This window comes from Sapajus apella, unplaced genomic scaffold (assembly GCF_009761245.1).
Source record: "Sapajus apella isolate SASKATOON/1434 unplaced genomic scaffold, GSC_monkey_1.0 scaffold58, whole genome shotgun sequence".
NCBI classification, from domain to species: Eukaryota; Metazoa; Chordata; class Mammalia; order Primates; family Cebidae; genus Sapajus; species Sapajus apella.
Window position 1 is genome coordinate 3,842,979 of NW_022436998.1, and position 16,310 is coordinate 3,859,288.

At 36.7% G+C, this 16,310-nt stretch overlaps 1 protein-coding gene across 2 annotated transcripts in view; it reads right to left on the minus strand.

Annotated features, from left to right (window-relative positions):
- Positions 1-16,310, minus strand: part of TNKS2 (tankyrase 2) — a 65,887-nt gene that overhangs the window by 18,889 nt on the left and 30,688 nt on the right. Inside the window, exons 12-18 of one of the 2 annotated variants that reach the window (XM_032245550.1) lie at positions 13,837-14,008; positions 10,324-10,403; positions 5,651-5,796; positions 4,914-5,079; positions 3,981-4,200; positions 1,351-1,460; positions 442-630 (exon numbers count right to left, since the gene is read on the minus strand). In XM_032245550.1, coding sequence (XP_032101441.1) covers positions 442-630; positions 1,351-1,460; positions 3,981-4,200; positions 4,914-5,079; positions 5,651-5,796; positions 10,324-10,403; positions 13,837-14,008 — 1,083 coding nt within the window. The remainder of the gene's footprint in view (positions 1-441; positions 631-1,350; positions 1,461-3,980; positions 4,201-4,913; positions 5,080-5,650; positions 5,797-10,323; positions 10,404-13,836; positions 14,009-16,310) is intronic. The other variant, XM_032245551.1, reaches the window with a different exon arrangement.

Here is a 16,310-nt window from a genome sequence, read left to right on the forward strand (position 1 = left end):
GCTCACTGAAACCTCTGCCTCCCAGGTTCAAGTGATTCTCCTGCCTCAGCCTCCTAGTAACTGGGATTATAGGCGTGTGCCACCACACCTGGTTAATTTTTGTATTTTTAGTAGAGACGGAGTTTCACCATGTTGGTCAGGCTAGTCTCGAACTCCTGACCTCAGGTGATCTGCCTGCCTCGGCCTCCCAAAGTGCTGGGATTATAGGCATGAGCCACCACAACTGCCTTAATTCTATTATATTTTAATACTAAAGAAGTGTTGCATTAAAATTGGGCTAAAAACCAGATTTTGCCATTCACATTCACTATAAAGACATTTTATAATAACATTTCAAGTGAATTTTAAAAAGTCACAAATTATAACAATCCCGTGAGGAAAAACAACAACAACAAAAGTCAGAAAAGCATTGAGATTTTTTTCAAAGAGCCCACCACTTACTGAAACTAAATCTAAAGGTGTTTGTCCTTCCTGATTTTTAAGAGTAGGATCAGCTCCATGGGCTAGCAACAAAGCACAAAGCTGTGTTCGTCCCTTTTGGGCTGCTTCGTGCAAAGGTGTGAAAGCCCATTTGTCCGTGGCATTGACACATGCATTATACTTTATAAGTAGAGCTGCTACATCTACATGCTGTAAAAGAAAATACCTGTCACAGTCTGAAATATTATTTTGTCACACTTTACTTCTTAAGAAAAAACTAGCTATGTACCTATTTCCACATTTTCAAACTTTGGAAAGGAAAAGAAAAACTCTTTCTCCCCAACATCACAACTTATGGGTAGCTGATTAAAAATTACAGTGGACATTTCAGTAACTTGAGGAACTATCCAGAAAAGAGTTAAGAATTCTATATAGCAGGAATTTAAACTAATGACTTTAATAATTTCTAATTTATTCAATATTGTAACTACTAAACATCAATTTAAAAAGCAGCAATCTTCCTCAATTATTCAAACTATACCATTGAAGAACTATGTATAATTTTGAATGTAACATTCAGGACTATGATAAGTCAGGAACAATGCATCTGAATCTATACAGATTTCATCAACCCCATTGGTGCCCCAGTGGATTTTCTGGGCACCAACAAATAAATACAATCACCAACATCTCACTGAAAATAAGAGACAGGTGTTAAGAAAGATAATAAAACAACAACACACTGCGTATCACACAGCAAGCTTACAACAGATTCAGAACTGAAATTTGGAAGTTAAAATTTAACTTCTTTAACTCTCCCATTTACTTCTCTGTAAAATGAGAACATCAAACTAAATTCCATTTGAACTGCAATACTGACTTTCACTTTAAAATTCCACAATTTTTTAAAGGTAACACAGAAGAACTTACCCCATAAGATGCTGCATTATGTAAAGGAATAAGTCCTCCTTTGTCTTGGGCATTTACATCAGCTCCATGTTGTAACAAATACTCTGCAACTTCTAAATTATTATAACCAGCTAATTTAGAAAAGGAGTAAAATTATTTTACTTGTTTTTTCTTTTTTTAGTACTATGTCATAATACATCTACTAGTTACATAAAAAAGTCACATATATGTGTATATATCTATATCTATACATATTTATAAGGCACAGACATTACTGAAGAGATAAAAAAAAAAGGTATTTTGTATAAATCTGAAATACCTCATTGGACTCTATTAACAATTTGCCTTCTAGAAAACATTTCCCCCGGCCTCAAGTTGGAAGCTTATCATATTATCTATTAGTTTTGTAGGTCCCCAAAATTAGAATAACTGATTTGTTTGTATTTTTCCTATTAAAACCTTCCTACCAAAGTCTCGGCCTTCATGGTTGTTACATACAACTTCTTGAACTCAGGTACACAGGTCTCAAGTGCTGCAAGTCAAAGGTCTGCAATCACATACAAGTCAAACCAGACTGGGTCTCAGAGCCCTCTTCCCCAGAAGGCCACAAGAACATGCTTTTTTGCTAGAGAGAGCTCAGAGGTACACACCTCTGCAAGTCTGGTAAAGGAACTTATGCGTTCTACCCAACGTATGTACTCTACCATGGCTTTAGCCATCAAATAAGACTTATTTCTATTGTAGTTTTATTCTTTTGCTAAAGGATTTAAAGCAAAAGAATTTTAAAAGATCCGGTAAAAAAGAATAAAACTATAAAACCACCATAAAATATTACACTAATCTAAAAGTCTTTCTAGGTCTCAAGGGATGGTATTTAACACTGCAAAAGTGGACAGAAATATTTTGTGCAAGTTATTTGACTTAAAAAGACAACCTGGACACAGATATTAATGTTAAGAGTTCTAGATAAGCTACAAGAAAAATAAAAGCTAACATAAATATGCACAGCACAATTTCCAATTAGAGGTCAAGTCATATTTTGTCTTGCATGGACTAGAAACTCCTGATAGCCAGTGGAAGTAAAGCTTTTTCTCACCATGTTAGCATTTGTGGCTTATCACTTCCAGAATACTTGAAAGACATATAGAGTAATTGGATCTCTTGGACAGTGACGTTTCAACTTACATGGAGTGAGAATTTAAAGGTAAGAATCATATATAACACCAAATTATAATACAAGACTGAAATGAACGGAATAGATTTCCAACTCCCACGTTACACAAAGTAGCGGAAATATTCGCATGATTTTTTCTTTCTTTTTAAACCATGTATATTTAGATAAACCTGTATGAGTCCACTGGGCCTATGATGGAACTTCACTGAGGTATTAGCTATAGCTCAGTGATTTTAATGGTTTATTCCCTAACATCTGTAATGCAGCTGAAAAAGCTGTACTGAAACCATAATATATTGTATATCTGTGCTAAAAACAAAGGTACACTGTGCTAGTTTTATGAGTGAAAACTTACAACAAATGTTTTAAATGAATTGTCCCCCACCCCCAAATTCTTATGTTGAAGCCCTAACCCCAGTACCTTAGAATGTGACTGTATTTGGAGACAGCGCCTTCCTAAAGAGCTAAAATTTGGGTGGGCTTAAATATAATCTGACTGGTTTCCTTAAAAATAGAGAAGACTAGAACGTATAGAAAGAGGCCCAAGTTCCAGGAAGGACACAGTGAGAAGGTAGACATCTTTAAGCCAAGAGGGGGCTTCAGAAGAGACCAACCCTGCCAACACCTTGAACTTGGACTCCTACCCTCCAGAACTGTGAGAAAACAAATTTCTGTTGTAGCCACCCCATGGTATTTTGTTACAGGAACTCTTGCAAACCAAAACAACAAATAACTTGGGTGAGAGGTTTATGTAACTTCTGAGAATTTAAATTTTATTTTATTTTCCTGCTTGTGCTTAGCAGCTATCATCAGGAAGAATAGAAAGCTTTAGCTTTCCATAAGGAAGGCTGGCTCAAGTAGGCATATTTTTCAAAACTTGTTTACCAAAGATGATACAAATAAAATGATGATCTGGAATAATGATCACAAAGCACATGGAGTCTGGCAGAGCCTACTTCAATTGTTCTTACTGAATGTAACATACTCATAATAAAGTGAACTGGAACTCAGCTAATAGCTTCAAGTATGATTGTCTTGTACAAACATACTAAAGGGTGTAATGGTGGCATTAGAAGATATTTGATTTTAATTGTATTTATTTTTTGAGACAGGGTTTCGTTTTGTTGCCCAGGCTGGAGTATAGTGGCACAATCAAGGCTCACTGCAGTGACCTCCTGGGCTCAATCTTCCCACATCAGCCTCCTGAACAGCTGGGACTACAGGTTTGCACCACCACTCCTGGCTAATTTTTATATTTATTTTTAGTAGAGATGGCATTTTGCCATGTGTTGCCCTCAAACTCCTGGGCTCAAGCAATCCTCCTGCCTTGGCCTCATAAAGTATTGAGATTACAGATATGAGCTACCATATTTGGCCTAATTTGAATTTTTCAAGTTTAGTAACAGGAAATATTTTACCTGGGTAAAATGAATCTCAGGTGTTACCAGCCTAAATCTGTGAAACTCCCTTCACTTACCTGCTAAATGTAAAGGTGTTGAATGTCGGCCTTGGGTATCACGGCAGTTTACATTATCAGGTGAAGACAACTTCTTCACTCTGGCTAAACATCCCTTCTTGGCAGCATCTAGCAAAGCTGCATCTCCCCTAAGCAGATCTTGAATATCTGTATCTCCATCTTTAACAAGATCCAAAGGAGTATTTCCATCCCTGTTTTTCTTTGTAGGGTCTGCACCATGCTAGGCACGTGAAAAACAGAAAAAAAGGAGGAAATGGCTTAAATGTACCTTTGGTCGATGAGAAAATAGTCAATGTAACTATACCAAAGAAAAACTAAATTTATATTGAGACTCTACCTTAAAGGTTAACATTGCTATTAATGTTTACTTTATACACAGAATTACAATAAAAAGAATACACAGGCAGTTAAATATTACTTCGTTTCTCTAATGCATCAATGTTAAAATTTTAAACTACATTCAAAATAAAGTAATATTTCTTTAAAAATTAACTTTCATGTTATACCATTTTTACTTTTCATGAACATTTAAATAAAGTATAAATCTCTGTATTCTTGCTATTGTAAAATATCCACTGGTATCTGTATTGAACCAGTATCATCCATTTTATCAATGCTAAATAAATCTGCCTTTTAAGTACATACTTCATCAAATAGTTTTAGGTTAAAGTACTAAAGAGGAAAAATAAAAATAGTAACAGAACTATCACATATTAGTTGGCTGTAGACAAAAATAACTCTAGGTGCTGGTAAACATACTTGTGGATTAAAATATAAAATAATGTTTATGACATTTATTCTAAAATCTAGGTACTGAATTAGATAACATTCCTTCCCATTGCTTAATAGTTTAAGTGTATACTAGTATTATTTAAAAAATCATAAACATATTCTATGTAATTCATACTATTTATAGTAAGTAATTAAATATACCTGGAGCAGAAGTTTGCAAATTTCATATTTTCCTTTTGCTGCTGCTTCATGTAAAGGTGTAAATTTCCATAAATCAGCTACATTAACCACTGCTCCATGTTTAACAAGAAGTTCTGCAACTTCATAATGTCCATAAGAACATGCATTGTGCAAAGGTACAAGGCCTCTGAAAAGTAATAAATGAACAATAATGCCCCAGAAGAACATTTTAATTTAAATAATTGCATATAACTGATGAAAGATAATTCTTGAACTACCTGAGACATTATACTGATTATACTTTGTAAAACCTAAATCTATTTAAGGCAGAAATAAGTTCTTTTTTGGTGAGTCAGTGGAGAACATTTAAAAAATGTTTTAAATGTAGAGACTATAACCATCCATATACGCAACATCTAAAATTGTTTATTTTTAGTAAAAAATACTTCAAGATAAACTGGAAGAATTCAAAAATCCTCCATGAAAACTGAAAAGTTTACTACATTAAAAATCACTATCACACTAATGCTGTAATCTCCTTGGCCATTATAAAATTCCCATGCATTATGCCAGTGAAGTCTTTATATGAATGTTAACCATATAATATCTTAATTGAAATTAAGAAGCTCTATTTAATACTTAAGCCAATGTTAGGAAACAGATTTCCTTGAAAAATAACACATAACATATTTCCAGGTTTTCCTAAAAACGTCAGGTAAAAGTAAGGAAGAGAGTCCGTGACAATCATTAGTATTTACCCTTTATCTTTAGCATGCACATCAGCTCCGTGCTGTAGCAGATATTCCACCACGGACACTCTGTTATACCCAGCTGCAAAATGAAGTGGTGTAGACTGACGCCCTTCAATGTCTCTGCAGTTGACACTCTGAACAGTACACAGTTTCTGTAGGAGAAAACATATATGATACTATATCTACATATTCCAGGAATTTTCAAAATGTCTGACTTATTTTCTTGTCTCTTTAGTAGTCTTATTTCATCATATCATTTACTGGGAATCCCTCTGGTCCTCTCATCTATGCCTTTTGTGTTTGAGATGCAGTTTCACTCTCTTGCCTAGGCTGGGGCGCAGTGGCACAATCTCAGCTCACCATAACCTCCACCTACTGGGTTCAAGCAATTTTTTCTGCCTCAGCCTCCTGAGTAGTGGGGACTACAGGTGCGTGCCACCACACCCAGCTGATTTTTGTATTTTTAGTAGAGATGGGGTTTCACCATGTTGGCCAGGCTAGTCTTGAACTCCTGACCTCAAGGGATCCTCCCACCTTGGCCTTCCAAATGTTAGGATTACAGGTGTGAGCCACTGTGCCTAGCCTCACGTATGCCTTTATATTCTACTTTTCCTAAAGCTAAAGGGTACATTTTATCATTACCACTACTATATGTGTACATGTAAACTAAGTGCCAATCATCAGCAAGTGTAACTTTCATTTTGTGGCAAATACACACGGGGTACATGAGATTACTGTAGTATCAGCATTACCGAGGGGCTTATTAAGAATTCAGAATCTCAGGTTTCTATCCACTGAGTCAGAATTTGCACTTGAACAAGATCACTAGATAATATGTAAACACATTAAAGTTTGAAAAGTATTCCTTTAGAGCAGTGGTTCTCAAACTTTAATGTGCATTGGTTCCAACCCTCAAATTTTCAGTATAACTGTGATAGAGCCTAAAAATCTTCACTTCTAACAAATTATTGGGTGATGCTGATGCTGGTGGTTCAAGAACCCTACCACACTATATGGAATGAAATAACTAATAGAATGCTGATGGTTAGGCTGGGTGTGGTGGCTCACGCCTGTAATCACAGCACTTTGGGAGGCTAAGGCAGGCTCATCACTTGAGGTCAGGAGTTTGAGACCAGCCTGGCTAAAATGGGCAGTCTCAACTACTTGGGAGACTGAGACTGAGACAGGAGAACTGCTTGAACCTAGGAGACAGAGGAGGCTGCACCGAGCCAAGATTGTACCATTGCAGTGAAAGACTGTCTTAAAAAAAAAAAAAAAAAAAAAAAAAAAAAAAAAAAGAATGCTGATGGTTATATACAGCCCTGGGGAGAATTAAGAAAACAGTCTATTTTCTGTGTTCTTTGGTTCAGATGAGGAAGTGTAGTTATGAAAATCATTAAAGTTTGGGGAAGAAAAGGAACACAGATAATAAATCAGAGTGATTAAAGAGTGAAAAGAATATATCCATATTAGGCTGGGCGAGGTGGTTCACGCCTATAATCCCAGCACTTTTGGAGGCCGAGGATCACCTAGGGTCAGGCGTTCAAGACCAGCTTGGCCAACATGGTGAAATCCCATCTCTACTGAAAGTACAAAAAACTAGCTGGGTGTGGTGGCAGGTGCCTGTAATCCCAGCTACCTGGGAGGCTGAGGCAGGAGAATCGCTTGAACCTGAATGATGGAGGCTGCAGTGGGCCGAGATCGTGCCATTGCACTCCAGCACGGGCAACAAGAGTGAAACTCTATCTCAAACAAACAAACAAAAAGAATATATCCACATTAGTAAAAACTCCTTCCCCCTTTTTACTATCCTACCCCCAAAAGCAGGGATAACCTAAGTTCAATAAAATAAAGGAGCCTGCTATCAGTGGATTGACCTCAAGGGGTTTAATCACTACACTGGTAAAGCTCTTCTGTGCTTCCCAAATAAGAGCTGGCTAGATATATAGATTCAAGGTCCCATTCAAGAAATGGTATTTCAGTGGGTCTCAAGTCAGGTCCCTACCAAACCTAGCAACACCTGGTACACATGTTAAAAAATATTCATTTCCATTAACATATTCATTTTTTAACATGTATACCAGGTGTTGCTAGGTTTGGTAGTTATCACAGGACATTCTACTCTTTACCTCTCAGTTTAATTTTGCCCACTCTGAGACAGGTTTTCTAGTAGCAGGTGTCAAATAAAGTATCCAGTCTGGGGGATTATCAGTAAACAAACACAACTGAGCACAGTAGTTAAGTGTTCATTAGATAATACGCAGATGTTCTTATCCCAGTGATTTGTACAAAGCCATCTGTCTAGAGGTAGGTAAGAAGTAGAATGGCTGATGGAGATAAATGTCCATCAAGTGATTTAAAAAGCAGAGGGGAGGGAAGACAGCCTGACGCCTATCACAGGTTTTCCTGAATCCAATGGCATTATTGTGTTCTCTAAGTCCACTTCCTGCCCTCAACTTCATCTATCCCCTCCTTTATCTATCCCCTCCTCTAGACTCCTTCTACCTTTATAAAAACAAAGTTTAGTTTTTAACATGCTTGCTAAATATAGTTTTATGTTCCTTAATATATGTAAGAGAATGAGCATTTAAAATTCTGTATCTCTCCCTGTCCACACACCCCCCCCCAAAAAAATCAGCTAATTGCCTTAAACTTAATTTTCATGTCTCTTGAAAAATCAGTTCACAACCTTTTAGCTCAAGTGATTTGTATTTCCAGAAGTCAATAGCAATAGAAACAAAATCCTTTCAATATCCTATTAGCCTCCTACTTAAGGAAATGAGAATAATGAGGATCAAAGTAAAACATGTCAAATAATAAAACTGCATGATAGCTGCATTTTTCTGTGAGAGACGAACTTAAAATACAAATCTGAAGTTATCTGAGATGTCTATACTGTCTACGCAGATAAAGCAACAGAAGAGGATCACATAATTTGTAGAAAGCTCTTCATTTAAAACGGGAGTGAATAAATTCCCTGAGAGCTCTAGTTCAGAAGGGAACAATATTTGTATTTCTTCCTCAGAAAATCTAAAATTATTGACTTTGTGAGTGGGTCTGTTTAGGATTTAGAACATTCTACAGAAACATAATGAAATTGCCAGGGCATGGTGGCTCATGTTTATAATCCCAGCACTTTGGGAGGCTGAGGTAGGAGGACTGCTTGAGCCCAGGAGTTTGGGACCAGCCTGGGTACATAGTGAGACTTTGTCTCCACAAGAAAAAAATCAAGAAAATTAGCTGGGCATGGTGGCATGCACCTGTAGTACCAGCTACTTGGGAGGCTGAAGTCAGGAGGATCACTTGAGCCCAGAAGATGAAGGTTACAGTGAGCCAAGATAGCACCACTGTGCTCCAGCCTGAGCAACAGACCCTGTCTCCCCGCCTACCCCCCACCAAAGAAATATAATGAAATTACTTCAAATAGCTACTTCTGCCATGAATTAAATGAACCAATTTAACTTTCTATAAAACCTATTACCTGTTAATATCCTCTCAAACAGGATCAAGACTGTTTTGAAAAAGTCTCCAAAGGGGAAGTGGAAGAAATACAAGGCTTGCCTCCCCTACTAGCTTTGGAAATTAAAATAACACTATTGCATTACTGAAAAATTATTTAATTCATGAAGAATGGTTAGATTTTAATTTATATTAAATTCTAAAACAGTCTCACCCTCTCAAAATGTTAGGCCTTTGAGTTTACACAATTTCTGCAGGTAATAGAAATATCTGAGATAGATAGTAAGATATTACATACTTACTTTTTTCTTTCTTTTCTTTCTTTGACGGAGTCTCACTCTGTCACCCAGGCTGGAGTGCAATGGCACAATCTCAGCTCACTGCAACCTCTGTCTCCCAGGTTCAATCAATTCTCCTGCCTCACCCTCTGAAGTAGCTGGGATTATAGGTCCCCCCACCCCCAACACTTCTGGCTACTTTCTCTCTCTCTCTCTCTTTTTTTTTTTTTTTTTTTTTTTGTATTTTTAGTCGAGATGGGGTTTTGCTATGTTGGCCAGGCTGGTCACAAACTCCTAACCTCAGGTGATCCACCCACCTCCACCTACCAAAGTGCTGGGATTATAGTTGTGTGCCACTGCACCGGCCTTACATACATATTTCTACAGTAAGAGTCAAACAGTAAGGAAGGGTTACTCTGGGGAAGGCTCTAGTCGGAGAAACATGCAAGAGCTGAAGTTGGCAGCTCTGAGAAAGAGCTGTATTTATTACTGTACTAAACCCTGAATCCCTAGAGGTAGAGGGGACAAAGAAATGAAAAACTCAGAAGAAATCTATAGACAAAAGTCATACACTGTTTTTCCACCTTCTTGTTTTATGTGTCATATGTAAACAGTAATATTCAGTAATTTGATATAGTTTATTCTGTTAAAGGTACAAATTAATAGGTTCTTTAAGCAAAACCCATTTGTTATTACCTGAATTTATTTATATTTGTGAATGTAGTATTTACTGGGATGTGTGTGAAACTGAAGTCTTTTTCTTTCATTACCTAATGCTCCTTATTTGTAAAAAAAAAAAAAAAAAAAAATTAGATTATATTATTGACCTTTTAAAACAAGGCACACACAAATAAACCAGGCTCTTCATTAAAACAGTACAGATTCATTAACAATGTCAAGATAAAAACCCAAAGTTAACAAAAATGTAACATTGTATCTTACTTTTACAGTTTCCACATCTCCAGCCTTTGCAGCTTCCAGCAATTGTCTGTCTGCCTCTGAATTACCTAATGAGATACCCTCTAAAAAAGAGAGAGAGAGAAAGAGTGACTAACCTCTATTTGGAAGATGGGACCAAGCTTTATGGAAGGCATCTCATTAGAAAGCAAAGTTCCTTAACAATTTGGTAGATTATGTAGGAAATCTCCATGGTAGTGAGGGGTGGGGGTTGAGGGGGGAAAAATAAGATTCTCTTAAAAGTCTTTGAAATACAATCCATATAAGCAAATATGTAAATGTGTACAATGATTATAAAATGTGATTTAAGCAATATAAAGGAACATAAAGTAGATGACTAAAGATGGCCTACTCTGTAAGAAAGCCATTTGGAATGGTGCAAAAGTATTAAATTAAGAGAGCAACCAGAAATCTAACTGTGGTTCTGTCATTAATTAGCTATCTGAACTGGAGCAAGTCACTGGAACTTCCTGGGCCTCACATTTTTTTTAGTTCTAAAGAGGTAAGGTAGACTACAAGAAATGTAACATCATTTCCAGGTCTGAAATTCTATGTTTACAGCTCATTTAAAGTGTCAGACAAGGAAAACATCTACCTTGCACCTTAGAACAAAATAAACTCCAGATGGATTAAAGACATAAGAGACATAAGTATGAAAAATTAAGCCTTAAAAATACTAGAAGAAAATGGAATATTTTCATAATATGAAATAAAAAAGCTTCTTAGAACAGTACATCAAAGGCAGCATCGGCCGGGCACGGTGGCTCACACCTGTTATCCCAGCACTTTGGGAGGCTGAGGCGGGCAAATCACGAAGTCAAGAGATTGAGACCATCCTGGCCAACATAGTGAAACCCTGTCTCTACTAAACCCTGTCTCTACTACCGGTGGCACGCGCTGGTAGTCTCAGGCAGAATTGCTTGAACCCGGGAGGTGGAGGTTGCAGTGAGCTGAGGTTGCGCCACCGCACTCCAGCCTGGTGCCTGGTGATGGAGTGAGACTGTCTCAAAAAAAAAAAAAAAAAACAGGGTAGCATCAAAAAAAGAAAATTGGTATTTAGAAAAATATGTAAGGCAATAACAGCATTAAACAACAACAAAATGGAAAAAAAATCATACTTAACATGCACCTTTAAAGAGAATATATTTGAGGCTGTAGTGAGTTGAGATTGCATTCCAGCCTCAGTAACAAGAGAGAAACTCTGTCTCAAATAAAACAAAACAAAATAAAATAAAATAAAATAGGCCAGGCATGGTGGCTCATACCTGTAATCCCAGCACTTTGGGAGGCCAAGACAGGTGGATCACCTCAGGTCAGGAGTTTGAAACCAGCTGGCCAACATGGAGAAACCTCATCTCTACTAAAAATACAAAAATTGGCTGGGCATGGTAGTGAGCATCTGTAATCCCAGCTACCTGGAACTGAGGCAGGAAAATTGCTTGAACTCGGGAGGCAGAGGTTGCAGTCAGCCAAGATTGTGCCACTGCACTCCAGCCTTGGTGACAAGAGCGAAACTCCGTCTCAATATATACATATACACACACATATATGTTATGTGTGTGTGCGTACATATATACACACACATATACATGTGTGTATATACATATACATACATGTGTATATATGTGCATATATACATGTGTATATATGTGCGTATATACATGTGTGTATATATGCGCGTATATACATGTGTGTATATATGCGCATATATACATGTGTATATATGTGCACATATACATGTGTGTATATATGTGCATATATATACATGTGTGTATAGGTATACACACACACACATACACACACACACATATATATATTATAAAATTTAATATATAAGGTGTTCTTAGGAGTACTTTGGAAGGCTTCAACAAATGAGCTAAAGACATGAACACATACAAAAAAAGAGACATGGTTGGCTGGGCTTGTGGCTCACACCCATAATCCCAGCACTTGGGGAGGCTGAGGTGGCAAATTCCTTGAGGTCTGAAGTTGGAGACCAGACTGGCCAACATGGTGAAACTCCATCTCTACTAAAAATACAAAAATCAGGTGCATGCCTGTAATCCCAGCTACTCAGGAGGGTGAGGCACTAGAACTTCTTGAATCTGGGAGGCTGAGGTTGCAGTGAGTCAAGATTGCAGCACTGTACTCCAGCCTGGGCAACAGAGTGAGACTCCATCTCAAAAATAAATGAAAAAGGAAGGAAGGAAGGAAGGAAAAAAAGAAATGGGCAATAAACACATTAAAAATTAAGTTCAGATTTACTCATAATCAGAAATGCAAATCAAAATATCATTTTTTTCCCATCTGCTAGTAGGCAGAGAGGAAATGAAGAGCTACACTGATGGGACTTTTATAGTTAGCATTAAAATCTATTACTTCTGTAATTCACACATGCACATTCACTCAAGGAAAATATTAAGAATTGTAATATCTAATGCTGACAGAAAACGGGTGCTTCACATACTCTTACTGTGACTGTAAAATGGTAAATACCAGCTTCCTATTAATAGAAAATGATTTCACAATTAAATGCTACCCTTTGACCTGGAAATTCCACTTCAATAATTTACTGTAAGAAGCTAGTTACAAAGGCAAGTAAAAGCCATACGCAATGGTAATTGGTATAAAACTGTTCTATCAGTTGGCTGGTGATAGAAACTAAATACATTCTATTACTAGCCAACTGAATAGGACCAGTGTTATTAACCCCAAAACTGACAATGAAATGAATGTGTGATGTGTGGGGGAAGTAATGGGAATCTTGAAAGCAGTCTTGTAGTTCACAGTTTTGGCAGATTCCAGGAGGCTGTTATCAATCTGCCTTTATCTGTTCAAGCAGTGTTTCTCAAAACATGGTTCCCAGACCAAAGGCATAAAGATCATCGGACTGACTGTTAAAGACAGAAAATCTTGATCTATTACATGTTTCTCGACTGAGCTTTCAGATGTCAAAACTACTGTATTAAATTCTAATAAAAGTGGAGATTTAGACAAAAATACTTTAAAATTTATGGGACCATATCTCTAGGTTGAAATGTTTCATCAATGCCAAGTGTGTAGACATTTGATTAAATCTTTTAAAATGTAATGAATATGAGTGTATTCAGCTGTTAAAGGTTTTAATAAGTCAAATAGTTGGCTACCTTATACAAACTCTACCTGCCTTGAATATGTAGGATCTAAAAATTCCTTTCTTTAAAAATAAATAACAACTATTTTATCTTACTCTTATAACTTTCTCAATAAAAACTTGAGAGCTATCTATTTAACTTGAGAAATTGGCCAGAAAATGCTACTGGAACAAAAATCATAATTATCATTTAATGACACTTGAGGACTGAGGATATTGAGCTGATTAAAAGTACAATAACCTAAGAAGTAACCAAAAATCCTCAAAATTTTTTTCTTATTACCAACTCCTACCTCTAACACCTGATAAGTGAAAATTTTTTAAAGATTAATTAAAAAAATTAATTTCATGGAAGCATATAATACCTTGGAGGAGTTGCTGTACATTTTCATTTCCCATCTGTAAAGCAGTAAAGCCCTGAAGGGATATAATGTTAGGATCACACCCATAGCTCAGGAGTAGGCGGCAGGTCTGTAGATGACCACAATAAGCAGCTCTGTGCAGAGAAGTCTGACCAAGATTATCCAGAGCATTAACCTTAACAATGCAGAAAAAATTGAAATTAGCCTGCAATGCAAAATTTAAAGCCATGCTATCATGTATTCAACACTTTTTACTACTTTTAAGTCTCAATTCTTTTATGAAGCCTATTATCCAATGCCAAAGCAAGTTATTTATTTATTTATTTATTTTCTTTTTTTTGAGACGGAGTTTCGTTCTTGTTACCCAGGCTGGAGTGCAATGGCGCGATCTTGGCTCACCGCAACCTCCGCCTCCTGGGTTCAGGCAATTCTCCTGCCTCAGCCTCCTGAGTAGCTGGGATTACAGGCACGCGCCACCATGCCCAGCTAATTTTTTGTATTTTTAGTAGAGACGGGGTTTCACCATGTTGACCAGGATGGTCTTGATCTCTTGACCTCGTGATCCACCCGCCTCGGCCTCCCAAAGTGCTGGGATTACAGGCTTGAGCCACCGCGCCCGGCCACAGCAAGTTATTTTTGATCAAATCTAGAAAATTACCAATTCATGAAGGCTAACATCAGGAGGAAGATCCAGTTCTGGGTTAAATGTGAGATGCTAAATAGTAGTTGTGTTTATCATTAAAGCATTCACAGATTCAGAGATATTTAAACATTGTTCTAAGAAAGCTGAACCCATGTATTTTTATGGATCTGTAAAGTGTAGAAATGTAAAGATTAACCCAAGATAGACAATAGTAACAAAACCAGAGATAAATTAGCATTAAAACCTTATTTCTATTCACTTAATCTTTTCCCTTATTTATTATTGTTTCATTGAGTGTGTTATGTAAAATATGTAGATACACATACTATGGAATAGTCACACAGTGGAATACTCAGCAATAAAAAGGAACAAACTATTGATACATGGATGAATCTCCAAATCCTTACACAATGTGAGAAAAACCTTACACAAAAGCATAAATTTTGTTATGATTCCATGTATGTCAAGGCCTAGAACAGGCACTTTTATGTCAGAAAAAATAAAAATGGTTATCTGTCAAAGTGGAGATTGCCTGGGACTGTGCATTGCTTTTGCCATGAGATACTGTTCTGTATCTCGATAGGAGTTTTGGTTATGCAGGTGTATGTACTAGTCAAAATTCAGCAAATATCCATTTAAGATCTCTACATTTCACTGCATTCAAATTTTACATCTAAAGAAAAACTGTAAACAAAGATTAAACTCTACTTGATGTGAAAGGGGAAGTATTCAGGAGAAATAGTCTGCAAATTACTTTGAAATGTGTCAAAAAGAGATACTGGTGGATGGAGGGAAAAACGAAAAGATATGTAATAAAACACTACAGTAAAATGTTAGTAATAGAATCTAAGTGGTAGGCAGATACTTTTTCTCTATAAAATTGTTTCTACTTGGTTATATCTTCGAAATTTTTCAAGATAAAAAGAATCACCTGTAAGACTCTACCAACCTTATCCCTACCCCCATACCTCCCTCCCCTGCCATGGAAATATCTTCAATATAACTAAGAAATTAAGTTCCTCAGTAATCAATCCTGCAGACACTAGTGTATTCTGAGACACTGAAAATTTACATTCACGGAATCAGATAGTGTATTTGAATGGGAATATAATCAAGACCTCAATGAACCTAAAACTGAAGTATGACTAGCTAGTCTCCCTGCTTACAGGGCCTGAAAAATTGATTTAAAATGCTCAGGACAATCAAACTATTTATTCACATACTCTAACTCACTGAAATGTGAAAAATACCCACTTGAAAATTTTATTTGGGTACCACTTTGTGTTAGGATTAGGGTGACCACTTGTTCTAGTCTGCCTAGGACTTTCCTGGTTTTAGCACTGAAAGTCCTGTGTCCCAGAAAACCCCAAGTCCTGGACAAAACTGGATGGTTGATCACCCTAGTCAAGATTGTTTCACTGAGTGTCACAACTCTAATTTAATATGCATTCAGATACTCTTCAAGTAATGTAGCACAAATACGAAAAAAGCAATCAACAGTTATAGAACAGAGAGACAAGATATGCCAAGCAGTCAAGCAGAAATAAACTTTATTTTATTCAATAATTTACAATAGGAAAAGATCAAGATTATACAGTATCAAGAATTCCCCCAAATCAAAGAGAAATTAAGACACGGAGAGGCAACACAAAAATAAATTGGAGAACTCTAAGTGGTTTCTTGAATTAATGGAAACCCAAGAAAGGACAGGTAAGAAAACTATTCTGCAGATTTCATTTATCCAAGGGCCTCAGGGGCCATCCAAGGAGAAGAGTGTCTATTCCTTTCTTCTCCCTTCATCTATAGAGGCTCAATTCTTTCTCTGTTATAGAGT